We start from the raw sequence: 23,214 nt of genomic DNA, 5'->3' as shown, positions 1-23,214 counted from the left end.
TGGACCGTTCTGCAAGATGCCTACCCCGATCTCGAGCTTGGGGACAAGCTCGTCGTCCAGGAGGGGTGTAATGTTGTGGATGCGTTCATAGGGAGGACGTACAGCCGCCGACAACAACAGTGAGGAGGGGCCCACAAGGCGGCAGCTTATCTCAGCTCATCTTATCTTATTCTTAGTAGTTTCCTTATCTTCTAGAGTTTGATTTACCTATTAAAAGTAGGAGTCTGTTGATCCTAAAAGTGTGAATTATCCTTATCTATGAGTATTCGAATTCTACTGGGAGTCTTCCCACACCTCTTGTAATCTCCTATTTAAGGAGCTGCAAATTGATAATAAAGCATTCAGTTTTCAGTCAAGAAAGAGTAGGAGAGTTGGGGTGATCTCTTGAACAAATCACCCTCAGTTTGCCACCATAGGGTCTGCGCGCAAGGGAGGGGCAAAGGGAAGCTGGGAGTTCTCCCCGTAGACCGACCTGTGACGAGATCCTACGCCCGGGCCCATAACATCATGTTGATGAAAATAGTGGGTCCATGCACAAATGCATGCACAAGCAGACATCCACCCACACAGTAAGACCATGGTGTGCACATATGTATACAATTTGCAACCCGTGACGAGATCCTACACCCGGGCCCATAACATCATGTTGATGAAAATAGTGGGTCCATGCACAAATGCATGCACAAGCAGACATCCACCCACACAGTAAGACCATGGTGTGCACATATGTATACAATTTGCAAGCATGATAAGATAGTATTTCCCATTACTGAACCATCTACAGACAACCAAGTTCAATAAAAATGCAGTTCTATTCAACTCATCTAAAGAAAAAGAAGAAAGAATTCTTATAGCAACAAAAGAAAAATCTTAGAGCTGCAACCTTAAAACAGCATATGTGATGTTTTATAGGCCATTCATACAGATAAACACTCCCATATATGCAAAGGTACATGAATTATGTGCATATGTGCATATATATAAATATAAATTATGTGAATGAATTTAATAAGCAAACTTGTACATAAGTGCAACCACAGCATAAATTTATAGACAAGTGCATGTACACAAGAACCCACCTCTCCACACAGTTAAACCATGTATTTAAATTGCATACATCCATGTAGATGTGAAAAACTTGTATACCTTTCCGAGAAGGGAATCATAGCTTGGGGGGACCACATAATCAGGATAAACATGGCTATCCATTCTCACAAAAGGACCTCCAGGTGGCAAATATGATGTTATTCTTCCTGTGGTCACAACAAATAAGTGTTTGTTTTATGGGTAACAAGATAGATTATTAAGAACAAGGAAAAAGACAACTAGCAAAGCCAAAGTCATCAAGCCAAAACAGGTTGCCCAATGTTGGCCCCATCTACCTGGGGTCTTGGGACGGGTGGACTGGATATGGACCTAACTTTTGGCATCTTTTTGGCACAAAGTGGCTGCTTTCAGACTCAAACACGCATTGTAACACTTGTTAGCCTGGGTACCATTACACCAAGCAATGGCCCCTTTAATCTACCCGGTAAGAGACCAAAACCTCTAGGGGAAGCAAGCATGCTAGCAAGAAGATACAGCTATTCAAAGTAGGAAGACTATGAAGACTATGAAGTAATTCAAAGCAACAAACCAAAAAAAAATATTAGTATTACTATTCTCATTGTAGGGTCACCCAATATAACTAAGTCCTATCCCAGCCATATTGTCAACTAAAGAGGTGGCTAATAGACAAATAGTGGGGCCCATCTGAATAAGGTGATGGAGTAACCAAGGTCAAATATTCATTTGCAAATTATCATGAGAAAGTTTATAGCATAACTAATGAACTATTGCAACCTTTTTTTTTTTGATAAATGAACTATTGCAACCCTTTGTTGTAATTATTAATTAAAATATTAACTTAAGTAAAATATTTGGTCAAACCATTTACAGTAATAGTTGTAATTATAAATTATTTTTAACTGCTTTTTATCTATTAGTAGTATGTCTACATGCATGGGAAATATTAAATTGATTTACTTATTGAATTTCTAAATGCTAGTAAAAATAAGAAAATATATTTGACAGAGATCATAGCAACACTGGTTATTGGTATCAGGCATCCAGTTTAAAGCAGCTACAACTTGGTGATAACACAATACCATTTGTACCACTTATAATTCCTGTTGTCAAATCATACATTCGTGTTTTCAATTGTAGCTTTTCACCTTTCTGTTCATCATTCTTGCTGTGTAACCCACTGTGAAGGAAAGAGCTAGTGTATAGCATTATCATAGATTGTGTAACATAGAATACTTTTGGGTAAATTACATACGGACAAGGTTCAAAATATAGATACACCCGATACGCCAGTAGGGGCATATCGGGCGATACGATGCTGTTTTTTTTTTTACTTTTTTATTTTTTTCGAAACCGGTTCAGAGGGGCCCGGTTTAGGGCTCATCCACCCCTTGAACCGGTCAGAACCCCGATACACCCACTGTAGGGGCGTATCGGGGAGGTCCCGGAACGATACGCATCGGCCAATACAGGCCGATACGTGTCGATACTTTGAACCTTGCATACAGATAAAGTAAATTACATACAGATAGGGGCCCTGTACTTTGGGGGTAGCAACAGATAGGTACCCTGAACTTTCAATTGCAACATGTGAGTACCCTGAACTCTCAAACATAGACACTTGGGTCCATCCATTAGTATTCCATCAGTTAAACATTACATAATGTCAAAACTACCCTTCTGTCAGTTAAACTTATACGGTCTGATTAATACCGTATACGATATTAGTCATTGTGGGGAGAAGTAGCTAGTCCTTGACTAACTTAATAACCTATACAGTATTAGTCAGACCATATAAGTTTAACTGACGGAAGGGTGACAATAAGTAATGTTTAACTGACGGAATACTAACGGGTGGACCCAAGTGTCTATTTTTGAGAGTTTCAGGGTACTCAAGTGTGGCAATTGAAAGTTCAGGGTACCCATCTGTCACTACCCCAAAAGTACAAGGTACCTATCTGTAATTTACCCAATAGTTTTCTACTTTTCTTGCATATATTTGTAATTTAATTGTCCAAATGGGCTAAATATGTAATTGTACATATCAAATCATAATACAATTATGTTTCATGGGACTGGTCAACAATTAACCAAACCCCCAAACATAATAATCACCCCGTTGTTTTTTTTTTTTTTTGCGTGCTTAGCATACAATCAACCCCAAAGTAATATAGATAAGAGCCAAGTTCTATAAAAAGTAATTGGAATATGCACAGGGTCAGAAAATTGATGGTTAAGGGCTCACATGACTGGTTGTATATGGTTGTCTGCTGACTCTGCTCAGACTGTACAGAAGTAAGCAGACTAAACTGTCTGGGGAATTTAGTTGAAATATTAGGAATTGTGTGGGGACTTTTACCTCATGTTTTAGGATTGCATTGATCAGTCCAATGGCACTATGTTTTAGAAATTCATACAGGACAGATTTCTGCATCCACCATTGATCTTTCCTATCGATGATCAGTTTGCATTGAAACTTCAGGAAATTAGGCAGAAAGACTTTACCTGAGCTTTGATTTCAGATTCTTACCTCTGTTGCAATTGGTGCAGTTTTTTTTTTCTGCCGCTATTTGGGAAGTGTTGAGATATGTTTTCCTCTGGTTGTACATCTCATTTGAGATGGCTTTAAATAAAGGTAAAAAGGTAGTCCATGTCAGACAATCTATGATAATATCTTATACTACACTTGCTTTTTCCTTCACATCCACCACATAGAAGTGAATTAATTACTCAACATTTTTCCATCTTTTTGTATTTCGATTTGTATCCTCACCTTATTTTTATTGATAACAAGAACCATATTAGGAAAAAACAAGAAAACAGAGGATACACAAATCAGGGAATGGTGCATTGGCTGCATAGACTTCAAAGCATATGACATAGAGGTCAGCAGTATGTGGGTTCATCCTACACAGGAAGAGAAATTGTCCAGACATTTGGGTAGCCCCCCATCAGAATACCATTTAACCTAATTTCTACATTGCTGCCTTGGAAATCCATAAAAGGTCTGGTAAATGGATGGGTCTATAGGGACTATAATGGAGAGATATTGTTAATATTTACAGGCCCAATTGATACCAGTAATACAGTGTCACTCCTATAAGGATTAATGCTAGCTACTACTTAGGCATTGAGTGTTTGGAAAGAAACAATGTCTCATAAACTTTGATTTGGTTGATGAGGGAAGATGTATCTAGTCATTGCTATAACCATTTTTCCTTGCACCTATGCTACAGCTCTTTGAACATAATATATTAGAAGGTCAATCATATGGCAATTAAACAATCTGCTTTCATACAGAAATATAGTTCTGATAAGTAGGGTATTTTTTTTTTTATCAATTTCTGATAAGTAGGGTATTAGGGTTGTGAAAGTAAAGAATCTATGTTGGATTGGACAGCAAGGAGAAAAATGGAAAGTGGAACTAAAATACATGTCACAAGCACAATGCATGACAAAAAAACACATACCACCCCCCCTCAAAAAAAAAAAAAAGGTTCTCTATTCACATTTTACACAAGCATACACATACTAGGATTGCAATAAGGGATCAATTGAAGCCGAAACCAACCTGAAGTATATCATATTAAACACTAGAAACTACCCAAATCCAAGTAAGGTTCCCTTAGCACAGGCATGGGTTGAGTCACAAATTTGTCACATGATATAGATTTGTATGAAAATTGTACAACTCAGGAATCAGGAGGGTTCATATGGATTGCCAGTTTGCCACAGAATACAAGTCTTCAATCCACCATGTTAAATCACTTCTGTCTTTTCTCATATGAAATATGTCATATGCGCATGATTTACTAAGCTAGACAAGTTGCCCAGTAAAGAGATCTAGGTGATCTGGAACTCTTCCAGGGCGACAGCAGAAAAAGGACCCAAGTGTTCATCAGATCATGGCTTACTCGTATAGAAAATTTCTGGCACAGCCTCCTCCCTCCCATATGGTGAAAGAAAAACTACTTCTATGGACATGTTAAACAACTTCAGAATTCAGCTAATGAGTTACACAGTTTGGGTATAGTATTCACATGGACCATAGTTGTCAAGGCAACAGGGCGCCCTTGGAGGCTCGCCTGGCCCAGTTGCCAAGCAGTTTGGTATACTTCATTATAAAATACTTTTATATAATTAACTTTTTGAGATTATAATTATAAAATAGACATTATTTAACTAAAATATTCATTTTTTGTGTTTATAAACTAATTTCTTTTTATTATTTTCTTATTTGTTAGGGTTTAATAAACAAAAACAATGCTAACTTCTGTATTGAACCCTCAAAGACTTCAAAACCTGAACCTATTTTTGCATAAAACATCTGGATATGCCATGTCAACCTCCAGGCAACAGAAATTCTAGAAGTTGTACACAAAGACAACCCACCATAGTTAGGTTGAGGTCAGCCCAGTAAGCCTGACCAGATTGACATTGAACTATGGTTTTATAACTCAATGTATGCCCCCACCCCCTTAAGAAAAATGAAAAAGGAAAAGAGAAAAGAAAGAAATGAAGGAATTCCTGTAACACTTCAATGCATACCAGGTCCAGGTCGGAATCCTTTGAAGGCATCTTCAGCATTAATGCGGCATTCAATTGAATGCCCTCTAAGTACAATATCTTCCTGTAGATTAAATCATGAAAATATTCTTAATTTCCCACATTTTAGGCTCAAAAGGAAAGACATGGAATATCTCTTTCATCTTACCTGTTTGTATCGCAGCTTCTCTCCCCTTGCAACACGAATTTGTTCCTCAATCAAATCAACAGAAGAGATCATTTCAGTAACAGGATGCTCCACCTGAGGTTTTACCAAAATAAAAGGAACAACAAAATAGAAAATGTTATTATCACTGGCTGAACCTTTTACAAGCCACACTTACGTGTTCCAGAGCTTTTACTTTTTTTTGTTTTTTTTTTTCTTTTGTGGAAGGGGGATCTGATGGGTATGGAGAGAGATTGCTCCAGCTTCTGCACTTTACCTGAATCCGAGTGTTCATTTCCATAAAGTAGAATGAACCCCTTTCATCCAGAAGGAATTCAACAGTGCCTACACCAATATAACCTATAGAAGCTGCTGCTGAAACTGCTGCATCACCCATAGCTTTCCGCAACTCTGGTGTTAATGCAGGGGAAGGGGCTTCTTCTAGCAGCTTTTGATTCCTTCGCTGTAAAAGAAGGCACAGTAAAAAATTACTTTATACTCCAGTAACCGATGCCTTTCATGTAAACTTTTCATAACTGTCAGTAACTTTCATATTATATTCCTTTATTTAGTTCATTCAAGTACTATATGTTGATAGTTGAGTGAAATTGCATTACATGGTAGTGTGAACGCATTGCATATTTCTCTTTTTTTAGGAAGAAAAAATAAAGTATTTCATTGAAAAGGTATGAAGAGCATGTACAAGTATAAGCCCGTGTACAGTGACTATACATTAGAGAGGGCCCAAAAACTAACTATGAAGGCATTGCATATTTCAAGAAAACATCTCTAAAGATTAACTAATATTTTGTTACATAAAAAACATAACTAGAATAGCCAAGATTGCAACAATTCACTGAACCCATCTGTTCAGTCTCCAAGTTGAACTATTCTGAATTAACCAAACTCATCATCTCAACATACAATCAGTTTAGTTGACCCAGCTCATCCCCAAGCCTTGTAATAAGTGATATAGGATATCCTATACATCAGATAGCCGAGGGCTAAAACTTACAACACCAATTAAAGACTTTTACAGCCCAAGGTAAATTTCATGCTTGCAAGATTGTTCTTAAGCATTTGAAGCTTCAAGATCACCATCATCATCATCCAAGCCTTCTCCCAACTATATGGGGTCAGCTACATGTTCCTGTCTCACCATTCTGTTCCGTTTAATGCCATATCCATTGTTAAATTATTAGCACCTAAATCATTTCTTACTACTTCGACCTATGTCCTTTTTGGTCTACCCCTAACCCTTCTAGCTCCTTCAACTTGCAACAGATCACTTCAACTTATGGGTGCTGTCAAAGGTCTTCTATGCATGCGACCTAACCATCTTAATCTACTTTCTCTCATTCTATCACCTATTAGATATTTAGATCTACTCCTGTGTTCCTTCAAATGACGAGTTAAAGCTTCAAGATGGGCAATCAGATATTTGGGTGGGAAATCAGATCTCAAGGATATTTTCCCTTCTCTTTACTCCATTTCCCTGTATAAAAAAGAGCCTATTGCTAGATGTCTCTCCTCTCCCATCACCCCTTTGTTTCCAAACTGGGACTTTGGGTTCCATAGGGTTTTAAGGGATGATGAATTGGTATGATTTTTTTTTATGAGTGAAAATAATTTATTAATCCAGAAATAATAAGGCAATACAGGAAACCCAAAAAGAGGCACGAGCTGTTACCTCTTCTAATGAAGTATTACATCAAATTAAAACAGAAATAGGCTGAAGCAAAATTACAGAACAGCCCAAAATAAATGTTCCCTTGAAGCCCCCTGCTTAGCTAACCCATCCGCTAAGGTATTTGCTGATCTTCCCACCCAAAGAGTGGTACAGTCATGTTTCTTGTGAGCCAGTTGACTTTCCTCAATGAATCTGTATCGCCACATAGCTGAAGCTGGGTCTGTCAACCATCCCACAACATTCTTAGAGTCTCCTTCAACTACCAATCGCTGAACTCCTAGTTGTTCTGCAATCTGAATACCTTGTACCGCCGCTAAAATCTCAGCTCTATTAGAGTCTCCTATTCCCACGGGGCCTGAAAACAAGGCTAAGATGTTGCTCTCCGTATCTCTCAGCACCCCTCCTATCCCCAATGGGCCTGGGTTTCCTTGGCTTCTGCCATCAAAGTTCAGCTTTACCCATCCTTCAGGCAGAGGGATCCACACTGCAGATTCCCTGTCCTTCCTTGTATGGCTGTTAGCCACCTCTATCCAGTCGGTACACATTGCAGATCTCCTTCTTTCTCTTGATAATTTTTGCTTGAACCCACTTAAACCTGACAGAAGAATTTGGTCTCCCTCTCCAAAAGGTTACTTTTCTGTTGCTTCCACCTTTAAATCCCTTTGCTCCTCCTCTGCTCCTTTGGTTTTACCAGTAAAGGAAGTTTTGAATAGGCCTATTAATGTTTATGCATTTTGCTAGGAAGTATTTCATGGGAAAAGTAATACTTTTGATAAATTGCAAAAGAAAAGGCCTTACTTGTGCTTACCCCCATTTTGGTGTGTTCATTGCAAGTCTAATTGTGAGGATTGTTACCACTTACTTTTATCCTACCCTTTAGGTGTGGCAATATGAAATTGGATTTTTGCTATTTTTGAGTGCAGGTGGAATCTATCAACAGAAGTAACTCTGTTGTTTCAGTTCCCAGCCTTCACTTGGCCTACAAAAAGAGGGAGGGTGATGTGGAAGTGTACTAGAGTAGCTTGACTTTGGACAATTTGGGAGGAAAGAAATGCCAGAACTTTTCAAGAAAAGGAAAGAAGCCTTTCAGAAGTCAAGAATTGCATAATGACAGGGGTAATACATTGGCTGAGAACGACTACTATGTTCCAATCTTTTTCCTTTGATGATTTTTGGAGAGGTAGGTCAGCAGTAGCTAAAAGCTCTTCTTGTAAGGAGTATTGTTGCAGATTGGGTTTATCCTCTTGAAGGTTTCATCGAATTAAACTCTGATGGAAGTAGCCAAGGTAACCTTGGCCCTTTTAGTATAAGAGGGGTGGAGAGATAAGGACAGTAATATTTTATCCTTATTCTCAGGACCAGACTCAACTAGAGCAAAATTACTAGCTGCCTTTACAAGGGATTCAGCATGCAAATCAACTTGGTGTGGCAACTTTATTAATTGAAGGAGATTCTAAGGTAATTGTGGGGCGGTTGATGGATCCAGAATCGGTTGTTTGGTGCTCCAGGAATCTCCTTGAGAGAGTGTTTTGGTTATCAAGGAACATGACAGTGAGAGTCCAGTGGGTACGAAGGTCGGCAAACAAGCTGGCTGATTCTCTAGCTAAACAAGGGATTAACAGGGAATACCTGTTTTGGGCTGCTTTGTAATTTTTTTGTTATATTACCTTTCCTTTGTTGATTGGAGGTAATCTCTTTCAAGAGTGAGGCTACTACACCTCGCACCTCTCTATGGGATGCTTGTAATTGATCTATCTTGTTGATTAATGAATTGATATTTCAATTCTCAAAAATAAAATAAAATAAACAAAGATTCACATTGTAGGTTCATGTGCTTTAATGTTTTAGGCCATAATTCTCCCAGATCACATGATGCCTAATTGAACAAGCTTCCTAATCCGAACCAATGTTCAGATATCTTATATATAGACAGTTGGGCAAGTGTAAGACTCTTCAACCTGGGTTGGTTTAACACTCAATTACTCAACCCATGAAATAATCATAGTCTGTTTCATGTCCCACATCATCAAGTCTACTGGGTCTAACACAACAAAGCATTGAGATTTCAGAAACGGGGCAAGCGGCTGGTAACCAAGTACCTGAATACTGCAGTCGCGCTCTCCAAAGTGAACAACATTATTAAACATATCCGCAAGAACCTGAAAATGATGCAGACTCAAAATGTGAATCAAAAGTACATAATTCTAATGGATTTTTTTAATGACTCTTCAAGTAGTAAACTTCCCAACAAAGGAAACAAATTATAAATTGAAACTTCAAAATACTATATTGTTTAAGATAATTTAAAATGGAGGATAAATAGCTACCATAGACCATAACCAATGTCTATCAATACCATGTTCCATATGGTGCACTTGCAGAACATAGGACTTACACCTAACAGGTTCACTTATGATGGTCAAAATTACGGAAGCCTTAATATGTCATTTTGAAAAAAAATAATGCAACAAGTCAGATAATTAAGATCATCTAATTTGATCAGCGGTTAACATCAGCTATTTAAGAGAATCTACAACAATAAAAAATAAATAAAAACTCACTAACTGAATCCACTGAAATTTTGGTCATAGGCTTTCACATTTGCACCATGTGCAACCATCTAATTGACAGCCAGTGATTTTGAAATGACGAATCATAAATTAGATTTCCATGTACATAACTTACAGTTAACAGAAAAAATATGAGTAATTTAATGGAATTATGGAAAGATAGTGGAGGTCATGCTTATATACTATTAGATTAGGAAAGTAAGGTCATCAAGTTCTAGGAAGAACTCTTGTTCATGTGTGCTACTGATTTGACAGCTGACTAGTTTTAACTTTTAAGAGCTACTGCTTGGTAAAGTGGTAAAATCTCAGGGTAACAAGCATGAAAATGCAGGTTCAATATGAAAGCAGCCACTTCATGCAAGAAAATGTCAGATTAAATCCATCCAGTCCACCCCTCCCAAGACTCCAGAATGTTGGGACCAACATTGGTAATGGTCATTTTAGGCTTTGTAGAGTTATCTCTTCTATGGGCCATTGTTGCCATGATAGTTCTTGCACTTTTATGTTCTTTGATTAGCTGCCCCAGGTTATATTCTTTTTAATTTCTAAAGCATTGCACTTAGCATTGGAAATAAAACTTAGATAAAGTTACCTGGAATTCAATGTGCCTTGGATTTTGGATGTACTTTTCCAAATACACTCCATCATTTCCAAATGCAGCAGCAGCCTCACTCTTTGCTTGCTGTTGAAACAAAGATGCTAAATTAATGTTACTGAATGAGAACACAAGTTTCAGCTGTATATCATTATTTATAATAGCATTAATAGAAAAGGCAATATCTTGGTAAATGGCATTCCGGCCATAAAATTTTTCCTAGGGAATAGAATAAAATCAGTCATCTATGTCAGGAGTGTATGGGGAATAAAGGATAAAAATATGATTATAAAATCTACGATTAATGGACATCATTTCAGAAATAGAGCACATAAACTTAAAAGGGGTTCAGATGTGCAATTCAAAGGCTACACATATTTCAGAATTCAGAGTAAGGTCGCATTTGGTAGCACTAAGCATGCTGCTGAACACTGGCCATTTTGCTTTTGGGTGCTTAATGGTGTCTTTGGTCAAGGTGCCAAATGCACCTTCCAGTTGCAGAAACGTGCACCAAAAATCTCAAAAACCATTCAAGCTCCTAACACACTCTGATGTCATTTAATGAAATTTTCTGACAAAAGTACCCCCAGTCTCCACTTCTCTTGTAGTTTACAGCAGCGATTTTCACCAAGGTATACTCTATCTTCTTTCCTTGTTTGTCTTTTTTTCTTTTATTTTTTGGCTTTTTGTTTGTATACCAATGTAATCAATCTCCAATTTTTTGTTTTTAGGGCAACCTCAGGCAGATGCTTTGCCAGATTTGGTTTCTTCTCTGGTGATCACCGATCAGACTTCAGAGGAGTTTCAGGTGCACACCTCACTCCTATGCAGTTGATTTCCTTTTTCTCAAATGCCTGGATTACCTTTGATGTGTACTTCCTTTTTATGTCATATCTGCCCAAGTGGTGTAGCAAATGCATTTATTTGTGCTTGTGATTGTTCTTTTGGTAGCTATTTTGCAGCTTCATCCTAAAAGTGAAAGCCTTTTTTGGCAATTATCTAACTTGTATTACTTGCATATTTTTCATGTCATTTTTAATTAATTTAATAATCTCAACTGTTTTAACATTAAGTTCTTTACTTTATATATTTTTATTAATTTTGTATTGGCTGCTTTATTATTTTAGAATTAGTTGATCGATTTATTGTTTTTATAATTAATCATTTTTATTGTTTCAAATAATGATTAATAATTTTTAAATATCTTTGTTGTCACTTAACGTGTAATATTTCTTTGATGTTATATTTTTATCTTTTTATATAATTTTAATGTATTTATTTGTTATTATTGAATACTTAAATTTATTATTGATTTTACGTTTTTATTATTTTACATAAAAAAAAATATTTCATTGTACATATGTTTTGTAAATATTTATTATTAATTTTTAATTAACTAGTTATTGTTAATAATGGTTAATTTATAAATTATGTAAATATTAATACTTTTGTGAAAAAGAAAATCATATAATATTTAGTGCTAACAGTTTCAGGAAAAAAAGCAGGTTCATCCACGGGTGGAATTGTAAAATAGCCATTTCTCAGAGGTTACAAAATTCAAATTATGAAACAGCTTCACTACATTCAGAGATCCAGAAAAGCAGAAAAGCAAATTTTCACAGTTCAACTTACCAAAAAAATGCAGTCAGTGCTCAGAACTTTTTTGCTTTCTAGATATCAGAGTTCAGATTTACCAAACACCACCTAACCATAATTAAAAGTGCAATTTTGCACTGACCAGTAATGAACTGCCATTGAATGGCAAATATTGTTTGGAAACAAAAGAGGGTAAATGTAACACAGAAAATATATTACCAAAAAAAAAATAACACTTAGCAAATAAATGGCCCATTACAAGAACAGATAACTGCATACTCTTCCATGTTTCCTTAAAATAATTTTTTTATTCACATATTTTTTATTGGTATTTGGTAATAGTAAAATATTTTTGTTCAAATGTCAAGAAAAACATTATTAAGAGTATAAAGAAATTAGGGAAAAAAATAAAACAAGGGTCCCACAACCTTTGGAGTTACTAAGAAAAAGTATAAGTTTGGTTAAGGGCATACCTGTAACAACTTAACAAACTCATCAGGTTCTTTAGCAAGGCGCATTCCACGTCCCCCACCACCAGCAGTTGCCTTCAAAACATAAAAGACATAATATCTCTACTTAATATTCATGGTAGACTTGGGATATAGTTGATGTTGCATATTACATTAACAAAAAAAAAATGAAAATAGCTTTCCTCCAAACACTGGAGAAGCAATTTTTCTTTTTTGATGAATAATTAGAGTTTTATTAAAATACTTAGTGTAAAGACTTTACAATCATCCCTTAGAGAGGCACGAGCTGTTACCTCTCATACAAGTAATGAACATATTACAACTGTGCCCTGAAAAAAAATAGACCTGTTCACCCCTTGTTTAGCCAAGGCATCTGACATCCCAATTGTTGATCTTCTCACCCATTGTATCCTTAAATTCATATTCCTGGTTAGTCAAATAATTTTTTTTCATTTCACTCCTGTAGCACCAAATTATAGACTCAGGATTTCTTATCCATTCTACCACCAATTTCGAGTCCCCTTCTATCACCGCATTTGTCAAATTTAGCTCACCAACTATCTGCACCCCTTGAATTGCAGCAAGCAGTTCAGCTTTGAGAGAGTCCCCCATACCCACAGGGCCAGAAAACAGTGCTATAATTTTGCCTTCTCTATCTCTCACCACCCCTCCAATTCCACATGGGCCTGGATTACCTTGGCTACTCCCATCAAAAGCCTTCAGTTAGTGGTGTCCAAACCACCTCCACTCTGTCCCTTCTCTTAGAGCTTTTAGCAACTACCTCCCAATTCCTCCAAATATCATCAAAGGAGAACTCCAGAGTCTTGATCCAGTGGATCACCCTAACCATCACACAAATCCTGATTTCTTCCTTGCTTGTCTCCTTCTCTGAGAAAAATCTTGCATTTCTCTCTTCCCAAATGGTCCAAATCAAGGCTTCTCTGACACATACTCTCTTCTTAGGCCAAGAGAAACCTCTGTAGGTAGCGTCCTCCTGTAGGTAGCGTCCACCTACAGGTAGTAACCTCTGTAGGTAGCGTCCACCTGCACCCAAATAAAGAAGAAAACCAATGCTAAAATTCTGCAACAAAGGGGCAGGAAATCAGTAAATGACAACAACTCTCATTACTGGATTTGCATAAGAAACACCAGTTTGGGGGGAGGTAGGAGTTAGGTCTTCTCTTCTGAAGCAAGTCCATAGTATTTATCTTCTCGCGAACTACTTCCCATCAGAAAGCTCTTACCATGGTTGGAATGGGTCTACACCAAAACTCTTTGACGGGAAAGGAAGAAACTAAGGAATCACAAAAGGTCTTGAACAAAGAAGCACAAGAGAACAATCCCTTAGGATTGGGGGCCCAAATCCGCTTATCGTGTTTACCAGGTTCCAAGCAAACATAAAGGAGTTGTAGAAGGTCCGAACAAGCCAAAATTCGTTATCCCTAAGACCTCTACGGAAACCAAAGTCCCAACTGACCTCGACAAGATTTGAAGGGGAAACAACAAAACTTGACACAAACTCATTTTTGTACAAAGAAACCGAGTATGAAGTGGGGAAAAGTTCCATTAACGGACGAGAACCAAAGTCCCAACCCAAGTTGATTCCTGCTATGCAACTCTTATCCAGATTGACTTTCAGATTAGAGATGAGCTCAAAACTCTTCACCAGCTTCTCCAAATTCCTTACCAAATTTTGCTTTCCACCCTCATAGAAGATTATGATATCATCAGCAAACTGCAAGTGAGTAATTGAGACCCTATTTCTTCCAACCTTCGACCCTTATATTAAAGTCTCCCTATCAGCCTTTAAGATCATTCTACTAAACACTGGAGAAGAAAATTAGAACCCATGACTTTTTTTTGATGAACTATATAATATTGACAATGTTACCAAAGACTTTTGGCCCATGCAGGTCTCGAGCCTGCGACCAATATCATAAGAAGATTAATGTTTTAGAAAAAAAAATACCCAACAAGCAGGACCCAAGGTCACTTAATATCCTCCAACTCCTGTATTAAGAAAATGAGCTTGAGATTCTATTGTTATGTGCTAAGAAATTGAGCTTGAGCTTCACAATTGTGAGATATTCATTAAAAGAGCTCTTGACATGTAAAACTTTATGAAGAGAAGTACATTTTTCCAAGAAGTTTCATATATAACTAGCATGCCCTAGAAAATTTGAAGACTATTGCCAAAAAGTACCTCCAAGGATGAGGTGTTCATTTCCAATGGGCTGAATGTCTCCAGGCTTGGATTAGGTAGCACAGGAATATTGAGCAAGTTGGATATGGAGATGTAACTGGCACTTCAATGATTATATACTGGCAGAACAAATTTTAGCAGGAAATGAAAATTTTGGATGAGGATTTGTGTATCTACAACATCTTTCTCTATTCTACTAAATGGCGTTTCCACTGGATTCTCTAAGAGTCAAAGGGGATAGAGGCAGGGAGACCCCTTGTACCTGACATTATTTATTTGTATGATAGAAGTCTCATACACACTGACCCTTAAAACACTGGAGAGGTTTCATGGAAGGTTTTTTCCACCAGAGAGGGTACTGAAAAAGTTATTTTGCTTCAATTTGCAAATGACACAGTGTTCTTGAATGCTGATCAGAATCAGGTGTTGCATCTTTAGGACTGTTGCAGTGGTTTAAAGTTATATCAGATCTTAGCATCAATCGTAAGAAGAGTTCTATAATTCCTGCAGGAAGGCTGGACACCATACTGAAACTTGCAGCCATTTTGTAGTGTAAGGTGTCTTACGTCTTACCTCCCGGATAATTACCTTGGTTTGCCTCCTGGTACCAAATACAACCCAAGGCAATCTGGAATCCTTTATTGAATAGCTAGAGAGGAAGCGGCTACTTGGAAGTCCAAGCATCTTTTAAATGAAACCTTCCCTTAAAGTTTTTGTCAAACTGAACCTTGATGGAAGTAGTCAGGGCAATCTGAGACCTTCTGGAGTAAGGGAAGTCTTGATAAATAAGGACATGTCATAGCCTTACTCTGAGGCCCAATAGGAGTGGGAGACTTTATTAGAGCTAAGTGGCTTGCAGTTCTACATGGGGGAGATGAATAGAAGAAATGTTTTACAACAGAACAAGCCATGGAGGTTGTACTATAGAAATATGGTATTGTTTATTCTTTGAAATAAGGAGTTCTGGGGAGTAAACTAGAGTCATTATTATATTTTGTTTCTTGCACATAAATTGTAGATAACAACTTTTACTGTTTATAGGCACCTATTGTTATGATTAATCATGTAGCACCTTGTTATACAGGGGCAATTCTTCCATTTCTTCTGGGCCGCTGAAGTACGTAGGTCTTCCCCTAGGCACCAATCCAAGGGAGAGCAGGATTTGGGATCCAGTGGTCAAGAAATTTGAAAAGAGATCGGCATTGTGGAAAAAGAATTACATTTCACTAGGGGTAGGGTTACTTTGATAGTAGCTACTTTAGCCAACCTGCCTATTTACCATCTGTCAGTGTTTAGAATTCCCTCTAGGGAAGCCAAGAAAGTACAGAAACTAATGAGGGACTTTCTGTGGGAACTAGGGGAGGAAAAAGTGCACCATCTAGTTGCTGGGAGATAGTGAGTTGGAGTGAGGAAGGTGGTTTGGGTTTAGGGAACTTATGGGTTAGGAACTCAGCTTTGCTGGGACAAGTAGTTGTGGAGATGGCTGTTGGAGAGAGAACGGTTGTGGCATAATGTTGTGGCAAGTATTCATGGTGTTTTGGAAAATGGCTGGAATGCTGGTGTTTCTCATCAAACATCTTTGGCAACACCCTAGAAAGCAATTCATAGTATCCTTCCTCTTTTTCTCAATTTTGCCAGGTATGATGATTGTTCTGGACCTTCTGGTGATTTTGTGCTTTTTTGGGAGGATATCTGGGTGGGTAACCAGTCTCTAAAGGATCGTTTCCCCTCTCTTTACTCCATTTCTTTGTCTAGGGAAGAGGTTGTTTCCAACTTTCTCGCTTCACCTCTTCTTCCTTTGTCCCTGACATGGGATGTTGGCTTCAGGAGAGGGTTGAGGATGTTGAGGCTTCTTGTGTTTCCACACTTCTGCTTCTCCCTGACAGTGTTTGTTTGGACCCTTCTAAACCTAATAGAAGGATTTGGCCATCAAGCCCTAAAGGATCCTTCTCTTGTGCCTCCTTTTTCAAGTCCCTTTGCTCCCACACTGGTCATAGAGTTTTCCCAGTTAAGGAACTTAGGTTTAAGCCAGTGCCACCCAAATTTGTTGTTTTTTGTCGGGAAGTGTTCCATGGAAAGATTAACACTTTGGACAACCTGAAATAACCTTTCTTGTGTCTGTCCCCTAACCGGTGCTTCTTGTATAAAGCTAATGGGGAAACTTGTTCTCACTTCTTACTTATTATTATCTTATCCTTTGGTTGCAGCTATTTGGAATTGGATATTTGCTTTGTTTGGGCGCAGATGGAACCTGCCAACAGAAGTCTACTTTTTTATCCAGCTTTTTCTTTGTTTGGCGTTTGGCCCACAAAAGGGAGAGAGAGTTATGTGCAAAAGTATCAGAGCAACCACCTTATGGACAATTTGGGAAGAAAGGAATAGCAGAATTTTCTGTGAGAAAGAAAGAAGTTTATCAAAATTGAAGGAGTGCATTTTAACAGGGGCAATACATTGGCTGAGAACCCTCAACTCCTTCCGTTATTATCTTTGATGATCTATGTAGAAATTGGTTGGCAGTGGCTAGTAGTTCTACTGGAAGCACTAGAAGTATTGCAGCTTGGCCTCCACCTTTGGAAGGGTTTATAAAATTGAGCTTTGATGGAAGCAATCAAGGAAACCCAAGGTGTTCAGGTGTGGATGGATTTTGAGAAATGAGGAACGCAATATATTATCTCTTTTTCTCAGACCCAGTGGGAAAAGGAGATTCTACTAGAGCTGAACTGCTAGCTGTTGTACAAGGAATTTAGACCGCAAGTCAACTTGGGGTGGACAGTTTAATTGTTGAGGGAGATTTGGAAATGATGGTAGGGTGGGTATTGGATCCAGATTCTGTTACTTGGAAATACAGGGATATACTAAGGAAAGTTAAGTGTCAGACAAGAAACATGACAACCAGAATGCAATGAGTGAGCAGGTCAGCCAATGCCATGGCTGATGTCTTAGCCAAACAAAGGGCTTCTAGGGACTTTCTCTTTGTAGCTGAGCTGTAATTCCTTCTCTTTGAGATTTTTGGGCTCAAGGGTGTGCCAGCATCTCGTGCCCCCTAGGGAAGAATGTAACAGTTTTAATCTTTTGTTAATATATTATTTCATTTATCAGAAAAAAAAAAAATGTGCACACTCATACATACTTTGCAGTGATACAAAACACTTAGTTTTTACATTGTTTTTTAGAAGCATATACTAAGACCACCAGTCTGTCTTCTATTTCTGGTCTCCAGTTTCTTGGTAGTACTCTTATTTCTAATCTTTTATTCTTGGAACAGGAGTATTCTTCTTGCTGTTGTTTTATAACTAAACAGGGGCATTTCTATAATAGATAACTTTTAATGGATAATTATATAGATATAGATATAGATATAGATATATAATGACCAAGTGAGAGAGAATACTTTTCTCTCTTCTCCACTTTGGCTGGCTTTCTCTCTTACTCAGATCTGGTCATTTTTGCTCTTCAACCTTTCTTTATATGCACAAAAGAGAAACTTACAGTTTCAATGTTTCATAAACCACAATACAAAGGTCAAATTTAGTGGAAAAAATAAAGACAGCATACCTTGATCATCACTGGAAAACCAATCTCATTTGCAAGTTTGACAGCTTCTTCTGTGCTCTGTAATAACAATAGATATTAATATCTAACACTGAATAAACAGAAGCCCAATTTGATGTTAACTTTGTTAAATCAAGATGTTTATAGATATGATTCATGTCAATGATAAAGCACTTTAAAAAAAAAAAAAGGTAACTAGTCAATGATAAAGTGAATTAATGACAATAAAAAAGAAAAAAAAAGACTCCCCTTCTTTACTTTTCCAATATACAAATACCTATATATAGAGAAAAGGATATTGCAATTGCACAGACAAGGATGCTACAATTGCAAGAGAAACATTTAACTTGGTACCTGCAACAACCCATCACTTCCTGGTACTGTTGGAACACCAGCTTTCTTCATTGTGTCTCTAGCAGTAGATTTGTCACCCATAACACGAATGCTATCAGGCTGCAAGGATGTGAAGTCAATGATTTTAAATTCACCCAAAACTAGATGATAATAAATGTAAATAAGGTGAAAAGAGAAAACAATTTCCCATGTGTTTATAGGAAGTTCCCTTTTTTATAAGCAACATCAAAACCATCACTGGTTGATAAAACAATTTCCTATGTGTTTACAGGATGCTCCATTATAATTGAGAATCTTGATGTCCATTAGTAGAAGGGTATTATTGAATTATGAATAATAACAGATCCTCAACATTCAGAAATTACAAGGTAAGAGAAAGTGCTTCATCTAATTTATTTATCACTACATCCATATTAATATTTAGATTGAGACATCAAATGTTGCACCATACTGCACAATATGCATGCTGTCTTAGTGGACTTTCTTTACAGTCTGCAAGAAAGAGAAGTTATATTTCCTCTTAACATTAACCTCATTATAAATTCAAAAATATCCACTGGCACAACTTATCATTATGATGTGAATTCATTTATTTGTTCAGGGCAGTGAAAAATGATTTAAGGGTCTATAGTTTAACAACAGATGGCACTGATTAGAACAGAATGGCAGCACAGGATTCATGTAGTCAATCCCACACAGTTGGGACAAGGCTTATATGGTGGTGGCGATGATGATGATGACGACAACAATGATTTATTTGTTAAAGGTACTTACATTGGGCCCAATGAAATTGATTCCATGATCTCTGCACATTTCAACAAAAAGTGCATTCTCAGCAAGGAAGCCATATCCAGGATGCAGCATTGTACATCCACGGGTAATAGCAGCAGATAGAATATTTGGGATCACCAGATACCTGTAAGAATATAAAGAGTGAAATTCAAAGTTAACCAATACAAGCATGTGCAGGAGGGAGGGGGGCAGCTTTTGCAAGTGAGAGGCAGAAGAAAAGAACAAGACAAGGCACCCAAACAAAGCAAGGCAGAAATTTAAAAAATAAATAAATAAAGTAAATAAAAACATTAATATATAAAAATACAGAAACCTGAAATTTTAAAAGAAATTATATATTTTAAAAAGTTTATCATCTCAAATCAAAATGCATAACCAAAATACATAAAACAAATTGAAAGCCAAAAAAGTTCATTGTAGCAAATAGCCAAATACTTCAAGCACTAGTCAATTTAAGCATGTGAAACTCTCAACATGTCTGTCAATCTCCTAGTTGCATTACATCAGGTAGTTAGTGTGATGTTAGATGACTTGTATTCCTAATCTTAGGAGCTTGGGGCCCTTACATTAGTATTTCTTCAAGGCCCCTCAACGCAAGTCAAAAGAAGTCCATGTAGGGGGTTCAAAGACAGTGCGACCGACCTGAAATTTTTTGGCCATATATTTGGTTTCATGATTTTTGTTGCAATTCATTCCATTTTAGGGTTAAGGATCAATATCAGTTGTAATGTTCTTGCTTTTTAGTGGAAATTTTGCTATCTAATACCCTACCCACAAAACTAGGGCTTAAAAAACTGAAATGGTCTTTGTTTTAATTCTTTTAAAAGTTAATTAGCCATTAACTTTTAAAGCAAACTTACAAAAGTTAATAGACCATTGCAAAAGTTGTAAAATACACAAGAATGTATAAAAATTAACAAAAAAGCAAACTTATAAAAGGTATGTGCTTGGCCAATGTGCAAAGCGCACCAGGCACCTGGCTCTTTAAACAGGGTTGCAGCTCAGTTGAAGTGAAATGCATGCCTTGAAATGTGACTTGTGCCTAGTCACACCTGAGGCACTCATTTTAAAACACTGTTTTGAGGAGGAAGAAGAAGAAGAAATAGAAGAGGAATTCCACACTTACGATTGGTTACTAGGTGCTTCACCTATGCAAACTGCCTCATCTGCAAGCTTCACATGAAGGGCATCTTTGTCTATGGTTGAATAAACAGCAACACATGGTATTCCCATCTCGTGAGCAGTTCGAATCACACGAACTGCAATTTCTCCTCTATTTGCCACAAGAATCTTATCATCCTGGCACGTTGCAGTCAGTGCTCCCCCACGTTTCTTAGACTTCCTGCTAAATTTAGCAGCTTGAGCTCTCTGACAAGGAAAACTGACCGCGCTTCCCACCATAAAGCTACACTGTGAGCTCCTTATACCTCTAGCTTGCCCCACAAATAATCCCTTTTATAAGAAGCTAAAAATTAGATATTGTTGGCTAAATCATACACCACCACTTTTCTTACGAAATAAGAAATCCCCATAAGAAAGTATATATAATCAAGGTTGATAGAGCATGTCTATATATGGACAACAGAGCAACTGGTGGAAACCAGATGAATTTTCAAATATACATAAAACATGTCAAGGGTACTAGCATTTTAACATAAGGAATTTATACAAATCAGTAATTGAAGCATCAACTCTTTGGCATTAACATCTCTAAGAAGAATCCAAATGTCTTAGTCAAAATATGTATCCATTCCAATTTAATTTAAGCAGTATGTTTAATTCAGAAATGGTCACTTTGCATGCATCAATCATACAAGAATGGTTAACATTTAGTTGGGCCCAATTTTGTGGATGGTTCGTTGATTTGTTCTACAACTATAAAGCCACACAATGAATGAAATATTAGGAACAGGTTAAGGAAACTTTTTCTTGGTAAATCCCTTTTAGGAGCAATGTCCATTAAATAGAACGGAAAATCTAACTCAAGTCTCAAGTCCAGAACCCATTGTTCACGTTAATGTTCATCAAAGCACAACTATTTCAATAGTATTAGAAAGCAACAAAAAAAAAAATCTTCTTATTAAAAAAAAAAAACGTTACTTGCAAGCAACAAAGTCCTAGAGAATACCCCGGTCAAATCCCCACAATCTAGCAATGCTAACCTTATATACCTTTCAATGAGTCTAAGTTCAACTAATACGTATGATCAAACTAGCATGGTAGCCATATTGAAACCCTTAGGCCAATCCTATAGATTTTTCCTTATAGATAACTAAACCAGTTTATATACACACTATCAATCAAATTACAATCCTCCCATATCAAGATTCTAGAAAGATTCAACTTCTAAGTTGCGTGCATAATCAAGATCAGACGCACTTCTAGTTATCCCATAAGCTTAATTACATTTTCAGCTAACTACTTGGAATGCACACGAGGATTCAATGCAAGCAGGACCCTTTTCACTTCAAAGAGACAATGAAACGACCATCCTAAGGGGAAAAAACAACTAAGTGGAAGTTGGTAACTTACAGGGGGCGAGCAGAGAGATTTGCAAACAGTCATGGCATCCATTCTCGAACTAGAAGCCTCAATCCGTGAAAATGAGAGGGAACCTATTTCAGTTTACTAGACAAGCAACTCTCACTTCATCAGAACTAACAAAATACAGATGTAGAGAAAGAAAAGTTAGATCTGATGTCGACTATACAAATACCTTAGAATGTGAAGCAAAGAAAAAGGCTTCCGCTGAAATTTCTGAAAGAAATCAAGATGAGTTGCGAAGAGGGCACGAAGAACATGAATTTGGGTAGACGAAAGAGAGAAGCGAAGAAATTGAATAGAGGCGTCGATATATTCGAGGTGAGTTGCAGGTTGGAGGCTCCGCAGTAGATGCGACTAATTAAGGGCAAATTTTTATAACTAGCAAAGTATCCTCAAGTTTTCTGACAATTTCACATTCTATCCTACGTGACATCACGTGACTCATATACTCTTCAAAATTTTCTAAAATACCCTTTTATCATCTTTTGCAATGATTTTTGAGAGACTTCCCCAATCACCTCTGGTTCCGCTCATTTCCCCATTCCCCTCCTCTTTCTCTCTAATGTGAAATAGCTCATGATTTCTTCCCGCTCCCCTCTCTCTTTCTACAACTAGGTAGGAATACTTGTACAACTATTGCCAGTGCACCTGCAACCTAGGTGGTGGATGGTTTGTGGAATGGGAAGATAGGGAATGGAAAGTTGTGGTCAAATAATAGTTGGATTTATAGCCAAGATTGGCTCAATAACAGTATAAATACTTTTGCAACTATACACCTACAAACCGGGTGGTGGACCTTTTCTCTTATCAAACTTCTTACCTTTTTCTCTTGTTTTTTAACATATTTCTTTTTTTATTAGGTATTTTAATGTTGTTAACAAGAGATCTCTCCTTGTCACGCTCTTGAGTTTAAATTTGAAATGGTATAAGGATGTAAAGGACTGAAATAATAAGCTATAGTTAGATTGAGTGAATTAGAACTGGAATAATAATATGAGGTGTTCACTTGATGCATGCTCAAGCAGTGGTGAAAACCGTTGAGAATAGGAACCCTGTCTCCCATGTATCAATT

General features: G+C 37.2%; 1 protein-coding gene across 1 annotated transcript in view; it reads right to left on the bottom strand.

Annotated features, from left to right (window-relative positions):
* The window catches only part of CAC2 (acetyl Co-enzyme a carboxylase biotin carboxylase subunit), a 37,627-nt gene extending 14,797 nt beyond the window's left edge, over positions 1–22,830 (bottom strand). The window contains exons 1-13 of the mRNA XM_088971544.1: positions 22,315–22,830; positions 22,131–22,226; positions 20,725–21,050; positions 19,581–19,722; positions 18,807–18,905; positions 18,456–18,512; positions 12,701–12,772; positions 10,629–10,718; positions 9,566–9,625; positions 6,054–6,239; positions 5,780–5,872; positions 5,614–5,695; positions 1,147–1,253 (exon numbers count right to left, since the gene is read on the bottom strand). Of these exons, the coding sequence (XP_088827670.1) occupies positions 1,147–1,253; positions 5,614–5,695; positions 5,780–5,872; positions 6,054–6,239; positions 9,566–9,625; positions 10,629–10,718; positions 12,701–12,772; positions 18,456–18,512; positions 18,807–18,905; positions 19,581–19,722; positions 20,725–21,050; positions 22,131–22,172 (1,356 nt within the window). The 5' untranslated portion in view covers positions 22,173–22,226; positions 22,315–22,830. The remainder of the gene's footprint in view (positions 1–1,146; positions 1,254–5,613; positions 5,696–5,779; positions 5,873–6,053; positions 6,240–9,565; positions 9,626–10,628; positions 10,719–12,700; positions 12,773–18,455; positions 18,513–18,806; positions 18,906–19,580; positions 19,723–20,724; positions 21,051–22,130; positions 22,227–22,314) is intronic.
* Between the last annotated feature and the right edge of the window lie 384 nt (positions 22,831–23,214).

Source organism: Nelumbo lutea, chromosome 2, assembly GCF_056320005.1.
Source record: "Nelumbo lutea isolate HS-2025 chromosome 2, American lotus-T2T, whole genome shotgun sequence".
In the NCBI taxonomy this organism is placed as follows: domain Eukaryota; kingdom Viridiplantae; phylum Streptophyta; class Magnoliopsida; order Proteales; family Nelumbonaceae; genus Nelumbo; species Nelumbo lutea.
This window is presented reverse-complemented; position numbering and strand designations above follow the sequence as displayed.